The 12887-nt window shown below is 40.4% G+C and overlaps 1 protein-coding gene across 6 annotated transcripts in view; it reads right to left on the minus strand.

Annotated features, from left to right (window-relative positions):
• Positions 1-12660, minus strand: part of SLC27A6 (solute carrier family 27 member 6) — a 64152-nt gene extending 51492 nt beyond the window's left edge. For 3 of the 6 annotated variants that reach the window (XM_060006955.1, XM_060006958.1, XM_060006953.1), the window contains exons 1-2: positions 11411-12660; positions 1016-1219 (exon numbers count right to left, since the gene is read on the minus strand). In XM_060006955.1, the coding sequence (XP_059862938.1) occupies positions 1016-1219; positions 11411-11936 (730 nt within the window). In that variant the 5' untranslated portion in view covers positions 11937-12660. The remainder of the gene's footprint in view (positions 1-1015; positions 1220-11410) is intronic. The other 3 variants (XM_060006954.1, XM_060006956.1, XM_060006957.1) reach the window with 3 other exon arrangements.
• Positions 12661-12887: the final 227 nt, after the last annotated feature.

A 12887-nucleotide genomic window follows, 5' to 3' on the forward strand; every position in this document is an offset into this window, starting at 1 on the left:
TGCAGCTACACTTGGACTGTGCTTAGGATTTAACATTTTATACAAGAATTAAGAAAATGGTTTTAAAGTAGACTAATGGATTTTTTAATGCAGCAGGATAATTAGAAACTATTTAAACTAATCTTTTCATTTTATACATTAGGCAACTAAGGGAAGCTAGCAAAGATCCTGCCAAAGAAGCTGGCCAAATTCCACACTCTGAGCAACCGGGTTGGGTCAAGTCTTCACACATTCCTGTGCCATTTGTACTACCAAACTTGAAGAAAATCTTTCCACATGAGACAATGGCCAAGTGAACATGGTGACTTGTCAAGTTAAAGTTAAAACAATTACCTTTTTCATCCAAGTTTGGGAGTTCAAATATCTAAGAACCCCAGGCCTTCTTGGATGCATGCTTTCTGAGATGTATGGTGACTATGAAACCGAGCCCCCCCTAAAACCAAGTTCTCTTACCAACTTTATGATTAATCTCTATACATCCAAAGCTTTGTTCCCTTTCTTGTCCCCTCTGACCTCAATTCTGGGCTAACTGAACAATAATCAACCAGAGTCAGATGACTAAAATTGCTCTTGCGGGTAACATTGTTAATGTACTAAAGTAGCTATTATAGATATCATTAACGTGTAAACTCAGGTTGTTTCTCCAGGGTGAGATGAGCTCACAGACCCTCAAGCCATGAAGCACCTGGTCAGAGAGTTGTAAACCAGAGACAGCCTGACTCCCCGGAAACTGGCACAGAAATGTCACAAGCTGATGATTCACCCTAGCTTCTTTGTTCTTCCCCTTTAAGAAACCCCTAACTCAAAGATCAAGTTGGAGTGGATCTGAGGCTGGGCACCCTGCAATAAATCCTTACTGGGCTGCAGACTCCCACTGTCAGAGTTTGGCTTTCTGTGTCAAGGGCACATGAGTTCTTTGCTCAGCTACAACTACACATGGCAGAGATTTGCCTGAAACTGCTGCTTTGCAAATACGCTGCATTCTTCTTAAGTTTCAAGAACAGATGGATCTTACCTGTTGTTCCAGAAGTGAAAATATAAAGATAAGGAGTCTTGAGGTTTGAGGCAGCATGGTGGCTATGTGGCACCTGACTGTCAGATGCTGTGCTCAGTTTTTCTTTGAGTGAAATTATGCCTTGTGGAACAGACTCTTTCATTGCCCAAACACTGATATCTGCTGGGAGGCTCGGAAGGATCTCTTCTATAGTTTGAAGCAAGTCTGAAAGCCAAAGGGTTAGGAGTAAGTAAATAAGACATAAATCTCAAAGCACTCACCTTGTGTGTTCTTTTGCCTGTTGGAACAGGGATGATATGTAAATACAACGCTTACTTCCTTTTCATGTTGGATAAGTAACATCCCAGCCATTTCATGAGTATGTTTCAACATGACCAACAGAAAGGAAAATCTAGTTATTACCTGATTTAATCAATGCAAATAGCCCAATTCAAATTGAACTTTGGAGATTCCATTATCCGGATAGTGTTTTTTTCCCAATTTTTAAATAAAACTCTATTTTCGTACTTTGCTTTACATTTAAATTCAGGACACTGCACTAAACATTCTCCTTGAAATACAACTCAGTAGCTCATTATTCCAAAAAGCCATCTGTCTGTCACTGTTTAGTTCTACTATAATGTAATGATCCAGGAGAAACACCTGACTGGATTCACAAGATTATGGCTTAGAGACCATTTCAGAGTGAAAAGTTAAATGAGGAGATTCAGAGATGCTCTTTCCTCTGGATTAGAATAATTAAAGGTAAAAGGTCTTTGAAAGCAAAAGGAGAAAAAGAACACCTTCCAGAAAAGGCAGTAGGATCCACGGTGCACAGCAGGCTATGACAATGGCAGGTGAGAGCTGGCTGGTGAAAGCAGAGCCTGTGTCAGCAGCAGTGGGATCCAAGGCCTGGCTAGAACACACGTCAAGCAAAAAAGAAGGCAGAGGAGTAGAAAAGCCAGAAACACGGGTGTCTTCAGGCCTGAAGAGCTTAGGGGTCCTCACAAGGTCAAGGGTCTGGGTTGAAATTCAGACTGGAGAAAGGAAAAGGGATACTTCTCTCGGGAAGCATCTACTGTACACATTAACAAACGAGCAACTGTGGAAGGGAGACTGTGTTGAGTCACTCTGGGAGATTGAATTAGACCTTCTTAATTTGATCTTTAATATAGGAGAAACTGTCGTCTGTCCAGGAGGAGGGTAGTGGTAGAGAAGGAGGGAGATGGAGAGTGGGTGCAGGTCCTGGAGAAGGAAATATTCAGCGTGAAGGTATCTAGCACTCTACGGGGTACAAAAGAAGCAGAGCATCGGCATTCCTTGGATGAGGTGGAAGCGAGCGAGGCATCATTTTTTTTTCCAGAGTAGAGAGACAAACAGTTATTTATATTCTTTAAATTCTTTTAAAATGTGACACTCCTTTCCTTCAACATGGATCTTTAACAGTGAAGATCCACTTTCATGTTCTACATGGGTGCTCCAGTTTTATTTTCGTATTATAATACATCACACTTTTCTAAGATAAAAGCGATTTCTGAGTGCTATATTATTTATCTTAAAATCTACATTAACATCCACGGGGATATTACGCAGGGGCCTTTTAGAGTTAATGTAAGGAATGCCAAAGATTACCAGCAACCACCAGAAGCTAGGAAGAGGTGAGGAAAGATTCTTTCTTAGACCCTTCAGAGGGAGCATGGCCCTGCAGATACTTTGATTTTGTACTTTTAGCCCCCAAATCTGTGAGGGGATGAATTTCTGTCATTTTAAGCTACCCAGTTTGTGTTATTTTATTACACCAGCCCTAGGAAACTAATTCAACCAAGGTCACAAGTTGGTGGACAGAACAGTTAGTCTAACCTAACTCTAAAATCTATATATTACCTCATTAAAGAAATCAATGATAAAAAATATTATTAAATGTAAAATATACCCTGGTCAGAATGATAAGGTCCATGTAAATAAAACCTGTCCATCTAAATAATTACATTTTTAAATAATTTTTAAACAAAAAATAAAAAATAATCGCCAGATATATTCTATTTTGAAGCTGAATTCAGGGTGATGCATTAAACATCTTCCCGGAAATGTAAATCGCTGTCTCGTTATTTCAAAAAGCCATCTGTCAGCCCTTAGTTCTACTATAATACAAAACATTTGAAAAAAACTCATGATTTACCGCCTCAAAATCTATAACCCAAATTGTTCACAAAGAAGCAGCAAGAGAAATACATCAAATAGGACTAGGAAATTCACAATAAAACCTGCAAGAAAACTGCGAAAACACAGAAAAATGATAAGGAGTTGAAATATCAGGGTTGGGGAGGCAAACTGGGGCTTGAAATTTTCTGAGTTAATTTTTATTTCTTTAACAAATCCAAATAAAATAACCTGTAAGATTCCAGAGAAAAATCTACTTGTACTGAGCATACACAGCATGCTGCTGTATACAGATTGCTTTGGTGAGGAGAAGTGAAAAATTACAAGGAATGCCAGGGGAAGGACGAGTCATAAATAAATGAAAAAGCAGGACAAGCACATGATCTGCATTTTGTATCTTCTTTTAATTTTTAGCACTAGATTTTGTTTAAATGATTCTCCTGGGCATTCTGAACATATAAGGTTAAGTCTCTGACTTGACCCATTTCATTACCTTAATTTCAAATTTCTCACCTGGAATTGTAAATTCACAGCACAAACTTTATGTGTTCTTAATAATATGTGTGTCTAAATTGGCAAATTAAGTACAAAGAAAGTTACAATATGATTAACTGTGGTCCCAAATCTTTGTTAGAATTGTAGAGTCCAAAAAATCAGAGTACTTACAGAGTGATGACTTTTACAAGAAAAAGGAAGTGAGTGGATTTCCTAGGAATCAGAGGAGATACAACTTAATCTCCTTCATACATTACAATTAAATTGACTTAGCTGAGACATTTAGAATTATCAAATAGAATTTTATCTAACCAAATTATTTCTTCAATAGTGGTAGGAAGTGTGGATGAGGATAGTGAAAATTGAAATAAAAATTTGAAAAGTCTTGTACGGGATAAAGAATCACTATTTACTTATCACTGTCAATCTTTCTTAATCAAATGGAAAGTTTTAGTGTCATTTTGCAAGTAAATTTTAAATATTAAGTCCCACCACAACATAGCATGTGTTTAAATACTTCATGGAAACTTGTTTGTGTTTCATGAAGATTTACTCTTTAGTGAAGTGTCCTACCATTGAAACCCATAGAACTGTAAGCACCTCAAAATGATGCCTGTCCTACTCCATCCTTTCACTGACTGTGCCTGGCACACACACCATAGGTGCTGGATATGGAATGGAGCTCTGTCCATGGGATCCACTGTAGGTGCAGGTCTTATCAGTAAATTACCATAAGAAAATGAGACAGACGATTTAACAAAGTCCGCACTACAGGAGAAGATTGAATCTCTCTTTTCAAAGCAATAGATTCTTCCAGGAAATATGCATATGCAAGGTACTGTGTTAGGAGGGGTTGCAAGCATAAAAAGAGGTAAATTATGATCTCTGCTTACAATCCTTTAGTACTGTTTGTACAAATTAATTTCTTGTTTCTACATCATTATTATGCCTCTTATTCACATTTCTAAGACTATGAAATCAATGAGTAAAAATGTAATATATTCCTCTAATATGCCATTAGTGTGAATTATGTTATTCATTCTGCATTAAAAACTCTTTTTTTTTGGGCTTCCCTGGTGGCGCAGTGGTTGAGAGTCCACCTGCCGATGCAGGGGACACGGGTTCGTGCCCCGGTCCGGTAGGATCCCACATGCCGCGGAGTGGCCAGGCCCATGAGTCATGGCCACTGAGCCTGCACGTCCGGAGCCTGTGCTCCGTAACGGGAGAGGCCACAACAGTGAGAGGCCCGCGTACCGCAAAAAAAAAAAACAACAACAACAACTTTTTTTTAAAAATTGAGGTATAGTTGATTTACAATGTTGTGTTAGTTTCTGGTGTACAGAGAAGTGATTCAGTTATACATACCTATATATTCTTTCTCATTATAGGTTATTATAAGACATTGAATGTAGTTTCCTGTGACCTTGTTGTTTAGCTATTTTATATATAGTAGTGTGTATCTGCTAATCCGAAACTCCTAATATATCCCTCCCCCCTTTCCCCTTTGGTAACCATAAGTTTGTTTTCTATGTCTGTGAGTCTGTTTCTGTTTTGTAAATAAGTCCATTTGTATTATTTTTTTAGATTCCACATATAAGTAATATCATATGATGTTTGTGTTTCTCTGACTTACAAAAATTATTTTTAAATTATCTTATTCTACATAAAACAAACTAATAGGTATCTCAAATGTATTGCTTGTAGCTCTTAAAACACTGGCAAACATTTAACTTTAAACTTTCATGTGTTAATACAACTAATATGAAATTCATCTGCACAGGGTTAACTTGAGCTTTCCATAATGCAAAGCAATATTCACAGAGAAACCAAAGTGAAGTTGTAGGTCTCATCACATGCTCATAATTACCATCCTACTGCTTAACAGCAGCTCAACAGGTTTCTCAAAGAACACATGGGTAGGCTATGGTGTCTAAGAAAACTGATGCTTAAGTAAGCAACGTATATCATGATGTAGATAACAATACTTCTTATCAGGCCAGAAACTAATTTCATCATCAACAATGTGCCAGCTATTTTTACAAATATTAGTTTATTGATAATCATAACCCTAGGAAGTACACTGGGGCATAAGCCTTTCAACTGTGATAACATATTCTTCCCTGAAGCACCTTTATTAACTGCCCTGAATACGAGCACACAAGTTTGTAAATGGGTTTATGGGTTTTCACTTTCAGCTGTCCCCACATCTTTTGGGGAGTAGACAGTGTATTTATTATTGGCAAAATTGCGTAAGAAAATAAAAAGTAGAATACTTCATTTGACATTATTTCCAACACGTCTCCTATTGCCAGTAAATAATTATTACTCAGATGTGTGTTTCTCCCATTCAGGCTTGCCACTTCTCTGAGATGGCACAATCCCTCTTTAAATTGTTTTTGCTCCTGTCAGTATTCAAGTACCATTCCCTTAAGGTAACACATGTTCAACATATACTGTACATAAGAATCCCAGGGTTGGTATCCTCATGATCACTGAAGAAAATAACACATGCTTAGAACAGTACCGTTTCCAACTAGTAAACCAGGAAGCCACTTAAACTTCCAATCAAAATCAGTTATTTTCTTTTGGAATGGAGGTAATCCTTGACAGAGCTGAGTCTAAAACGGGAAAAAAAAATTGCAAAACGGCCATTCATTCTACTACACATAAAAATTAAAATAGATATGTGAGGCTATCATAGTACATGGATACAATACTACAGGTTCACATGAGCCATGTCTTATCTATCTGAATATGTATTACTTTCTATAGAACTTTCTACAGAATTTAAAGGGTCTTATTTTTCCTCTACCTCTTCCTTTTGGTCTTTGAAAAGAAGATGCCTTTATGGTTGAAAGTCACTTGGAGAATTACAATGGCTTGATTGTTAACTGGAATATTTGCCCTGCACAGTCTGAATGCAACAGATCATAAAAACGAACAGGGCAATGTTGCATGCATTACTGTAAGTTTAGAGAGCTGACATAGGATTGTACTTCTTGTGAATAGAAACACAAAACCCTTCTGAGAATGTGGAGACACAAACTACTACTGAATATAAAGTAAAAAGGTTTGGGATAATATCAATATATATTTTTTAGTTATCCACTTATAATTATAATGATTTAATATGTGATATATTGAGAAAGGAGAGAGTGCAAAATACACACATGCAAGTAAATCTGAGATTCTGTGGATGTTTAGTCTAAACACTAAAGACTACAAAGTCTAAAATGCTTTGACTTTTGGGGAGTCATGATTCTAACATTTAGCGACATTGATATAAAATAACACAACCAGAAATTCCATTGATATATCTACTGCCAAAATCAGCTATCAAAAGAACAGCAGAGGGACAATTCATGGGCAAAAATAGGCAAGTAAGTAAACAGTTAGTGAATGCCCAGATGTACCTTACAGTTTTTCATTAGGTCATTCAATCACCTATTCATTCATCCAGGCAGTAAATATTTATTGACCATCTCCTTTACACTAAGTTCTGAGAATTTAGCAGCAAACAAAACAAACTTCCTTCTCTAAGAGCTTACATCTGAGTTCTTGGCCTATTCCTCAGAGCCACACAAATATCTATACGTGAATTGGCAAACAGATCTTTACCATTCCATTGAGTCACTGGGATAGCCACAGCATACAGTGACTGAGGCAAGAGGATTGGTGGGAAAGTGATGAAACAAAGTAGACGAATGGATGGAAGATGACAGAAGAAGGAAAAGGAGCAGGGCAGAGGGAGGGGTGGAAAGTGAAGGGAAGAGGAAGGGAAAAGATGGAGATGAGGGAATGGGCAGGAGCAGAAATGAGGACAAAGACAAAGGTACACCCAACAGGTTTTGAGATTTAGCATCAGAAAATCCAGGCTCCAGTTCCCATACTGCCTCTCCTAGAAGTAGGAGCTTAACAAGATTACTTGGCCACTCCCAACCATGCTTCCCTCATCTTTAAAACCAGGCTATGGCTGTGGTGAGGATGACATAAGATAATGTGTCTAAAAACAGCTTGTTATTTACACAGTACTTTAAAAATGGAAGAGATTATTATTTATTATTATCATTATTCTTATTATTGCTAAATATGTCAAAGGATATAATTACAAAAACTTTTAAAAGCCATACACAAACATCTCAACATTTTTCTGTTTGTTCCAAGTAAAGAGAAGAGCATATCTAGGTGGATGATAATCTTGGCAGCAGGCACTATTTGCAATATCAGAGTTGAAATATTGGGGGGAAAGAACTAGGTTTAATACAAGACTATTTAATTTTCAGTAAGTGCTGAAATTTTCCAGGGAATGTTGGGATGCCACCTGATACATCTTCTGAATGAAACTATACAGATATAAAGCTTTTTTGCAACTATTTTTGAATCTTCAGAATGAGAAATAGGAATAATAGTTTTATAAACATTTAAATTTTTTCTAGTTATCTGTGCATGAAAAACCTGATGTCTTAATATTGGCAACTTTAATTTTACTATTTTTATATAACTGGAATGCAATTTTTTTCATGGTTATATCAAAAGGGATTAACAGAGCCAGAAACCATTGGGCTATAGTGTATAATACAGCAGAGTCTTAACATCAGATACCAGGTTTTGAGTCTGCTCTGTACCTACTAAGCTGTGTCATCCTAGACACCCTAGATGAATTTCTTTCCCTTTCAGTTTCCAAAATATAGCTCTGTGCCTGCTTCTCAGAATCACTGGGAGTACCTTTCACACAGTCAGCCTTGAATAAATGGCAACATTCGTATTTCTGTTACTGACAATTAGAGCAAGAATAACATCTATTTCCCTGGTGGCTTAGTTGATACAGACAGAACTATCAGACACCTGCCATGATTAAAACGTCACCTATCACCATGGACCACCTTGGACAATATCTGGCCTGCCTATAAAACCTGTTTGACACTGTTTTTATATAATTTATGAAAAATAACATTTTGCTAAAACACAGCAAAGTGAAACGTTAAAGGTCCTATCCCAAACAGATAGTCCGACTTACTAGTCTTTCTTACAGCTAACACCAAATTAGAATGTAGCAGCAAAATCCAAATGAGATCCCTTAGTAAAAGCCCCCGATGAATCTATAATGATAACAGCAATTATGTTAATTCACCAAGGATTTACTTTGTACATACTAGGCACTCAGCTAGTCACTTTACAAAAGTTGTCATTTAATCCTCAGAATGACACTGTGAAGGAGATGGTATTATCACCATTTTACAGCTGAGTAAAGCGAGACTCAGGGCAGCTGATAAACTTATCTTCAATCACACAGCTAAGAAGTGGCAGATCATAAGTGAAACCTGGGACTGTCTGGCTTATCTTGATCTAAACCACTTGACTGGTCTTTCCACCTGATACACTCTCCCTGGGGATATAATGATTTCATAATACATCTCCATTAGAAACATCCAATGAGAATTTAAGACCTCTGAAATGGAAAGTTCTAAAAGCTATATATATAAATTGTTCATGGATGAGACGCAAGATGCCAAGAATACAGTTTTCAGGGTAAGAGCTTCAAATACAAAAAAGTGACCGTGATCTAAGCCATGCTGTTTTACAAAACAAAACTAGTAATTAATAAAAATAGAACTGTCCTACCTTTGAAAAACATAAGCAGTTTATGTATTTTGGAGGTATGCTAAAAAGAACTGTTACTAGGATTTAAGGTTGATTTCTCCAGGTACCTACTTACTGAGCAAAGCAATTAAATGTTTTTGGCTTAAAATTCCAACAAAACCTGACTGGTAGTGGTAAAAACAAGGAAACTATGCAATTAGTTATTGGCAAGCAAAGCAAAAACTGGCACAAGTAAAATTGCAAAATTAATTGGTCCTAATTAGGCAAAAACATGGTCAAGAGAAAAGTTTGAAAACTCTGTTTTGAGAGGTAACCAGCCCTATGCACTTCAAGCCGAGTCAGGAGACAGGATATGGGACGTTTCTCAGGTTGGCCTCAACATCATGGCCACAGAAATCTTTTCAGAGATATCGTGGCCCTTCTAGTTTGCTCTTCTAAAGGGACTTTATGGCTTTACTAATTTTTTCACAATTTAAAGTTTAGATTTGCTCCAGAAACTGCAATCTAAATTAGAATGAGCAACTAAAATGTCAGAATATATCCAGAGATGCACTGTGATAGTTTTCCCTGCTGCATTCATATTATCACTGCCCCTGCACTAGAGGTAAATATTGCTTCACCATGTTATCAAAATTCTGTGTGACTCCTTTATCCTACTTATTGCTACAGTTCAGAGAAATTTTATCATACTAGTTAACTTCCTTCCAAGGTGAAGAGGAGCTGAATTTCAATCTTGGAGGATATTACTGTTGAATGGAAAAAAGAAAAAGAACAAAAATACACAATAGAGGCCTTCTGGCTTCTCCACTCCTATAACATAAGATAAAATCAGTGCTTAAGAGTAATAAGGGATAGATTGGGAGTTTGGGATTGACATGTACACACTGCTACATTTAAAACAAAATGCCTTTCTATGAAAAAAAATATCATCATAAAATAAAAAGAGTAAGCATTTTAGCTATTTCATCATGTCACAAACTGAGCTGGAAGGACAACTGGAACAAGCAAAAGCGAAAGCCTTGAATAACTAACCTTTCTACTATATACTGCCTAATTCATTTTCATGTGATGTGCAATTATTATATAATAAAGGTTACACGGAAGGTACTGTACTTTAGACACCACTGGTGTAGAAATGTAGATTTTTCCCCCTATACTTCTCTGTGAATCTAAAACTTCTATATGAGGTGTCAGTATATATCTATTAACCTAAAATACTTAAATATTTTCACTGAGGTCCTTGCCATGATCCTCCTCATGCTCCACCTTCCTACCCCCATGCAAGAAGCATAAGCATAAACCACTTAGATTATACCAAAGCATCAGTTTTCATACTGCACTTCCACTTTGTTATGCAACCCATCTTACTAGGTCCTTCATTAGTTAGGCACTCAACCAAAGACTTTTCTTTGTAGTTCACTGTCAGTATATTTATGCAAAGCCTAAATCGAAGGGGAGCGGGAAGAAGGTTAGCACTTACTGAAATAAAGAAAATGATGCACAGGTTGGGGTGGGAGAAGGGAGAGAGAGAAGCTGAGAGTCTGCCAAGAGCCCACCACTGGCTGTGAGGTGGGAGCCCAACCTTGCCAGGCAAATCCTAGCTTGCAGGCAGTGCAGAATAAGAGCAGACATGAAGACTGGCATTCATGCACTTGCGATTAAACATGTTTTTTCTGCAAAGGCAGTCAACCCGGATAATGTTACTATTCGAGGCAGTATGTGTTCCACAATGAAATCAGGATCACTTTCCTCCTCGTCAAATAATCTTGTCAGATCTGACAAAATTTAGAACTTACCAAACTCTGTATCTCTGCGTTCTTGCACTCACTGAAGGTATCAAGAAAGGTAAAATGCGCGCCCCTACCCCTCCCCCCTGCCCCCCCCCCCGCCTTCGCTAAAATAATAAGCAGCAGAGATTTCAGAAGTCTTCAAAAGCTGTGCTAATAATTAGTAATTTACAACAGAGTAAGTGATTGAAGTGGGAGAGGGGCAATTAAACCATTGGCATAGAATTATGAAACTATTTTGTACCCTTAACATGCACACTTCATCACACACCCAGAATATTAGTTGTGAATTGGTTCTAACAAAAAAATGAGGGGGTAGGGGTAGGAGGCAGGGTTGCCATTCTGCACAAGCCGACCACACCCCATACTCTACCTGCACCCACCACGAGGGCCCTGGGCTCACAGCTGCGGATGCAATGCAGGAGGGAGACGTAGCGAATGTTGGAGTTGAGGAAGGCCACCACGCAGCCCAGCTTGGCCAGGCCGAACCACACGTGAATGAAATCGGGCTCATTGCTCATCAGCAGAGCCACGGTATCGCCCCTTTTCAGCGTGGAATGGTTCAGGAAGACATGGGCCACTCTACTACTCCTCTTGTCCACATCCTGATAGGTGTAGATGTCTCCCTCATAGATGATGAAAGGTTTCTGAGGCTGCTTCCTGACATGCATCAGGAATTTATCCAGGACAGTGACCAGCTCCCCTTTCAGTCTGTACATCTCCAACCGAAGTCCACAGTGTACCACCTTCAGCAGGTACCAGAAGTCGTCCCAGAAGTAAGGGTACAGGAGTTTCTGCATGAAGCTCAGGAAGACCATTCCAGCCCCTAGTCCTGTTAGCCATGACAAGAGCATGGGGGCCACAGGGCCAGAAGGCAGCTCTGATCCCGGCCCTGCCATTGTCCTCTTCTAGGTGCACCTCTCCTCGGAGACACCTGGTCCGCAACGTGCAAGGCTAGCACCTGCAGCTCGTCCCAACCTTTCCGGGAAGAAGGGAATCTTGCGAAACAGAATCAGAAGTTTGCACAGAAGTCGCCCCAAGGAGTGCCGGGGATCAGGCGTGGGACACCTGGTGGATGAGCAGACAGCCCATGAGATAAGCTCAGGGCCTCGGGATCTATGAATCAAGCACAGCCCCCTCGCCTCCGAACCCCGACGGCCGCCCACGCCCTGCGGCTTTCTCAGGCGCCTGCCAGCCCTCCCCGGGCTGGTTGGGTCAGTCCCCGGTGCCTTCTAAGCCCCTGAGCAAACCCCACCACAGTCAGGGGCAGATGCCCTCCTCGTCGAGGTAGTCTTTCCGGTGCCTGCAACTTGGAGGCTGAATTCGAGCTGAGAGAAGCTGGGGTGGCGACTGCTTAGAAACGCACCGGCTTCCCGGCTTGATCAACCACAAACCGCGCAGGGTGACGCGGCCACACCTCCGTCCCGGGTGTCCCAGGTCTCGTGGGATCCGGGCCCCGCAGCGCCGCCCCGCGCCGCAGCCGCAGCCCAGCGCCCGGGAGCTCCCCTCGGGCACGTCGGGTCCCCGCGGGGCTCCCAGGTGACCGCCGCGCCCTCTGGAAGAGTTGCCTTCTACGCCGGCCGCGGCTCCGCTCCGAGAGTTCTGGAGCCGGTGTAGCTCTCCTCCGAGCCACGGCGGAGCTGTTGCCCGCCTCCCGCCCGCCTCCAGGCTCCCAGCCAACCCCTGCTCAGACCGCGGCCGCTTGAGCGACTCTGGCCCCCTCGCCGGCTCCTCCCTTGGCGCACGGCACGTCCAGCCCCCCGGCGAGTGTGCTGCGATCGGACTCCCAGGAGGGAAAGTCGCATGGCATGGGGTCGAGGGGAACCAGGCTGCTGGAACAGGGTCGGGGA

The sequence above is a fragment of the Delphinus delphis genome, chromosome 3, assembly GCF_949987515.2.
Source record: "Delphinus delphis chromosome 3, mDelDel1.2, whole genome shotgun sequence".
In the NCBI taxonomy this organism is placed as follows: Eukaryota; Metazoa; Chordata; class Mammalia; order Artiodactyla; family Delphinidae; genus Delphinus; species Delphinus delphis.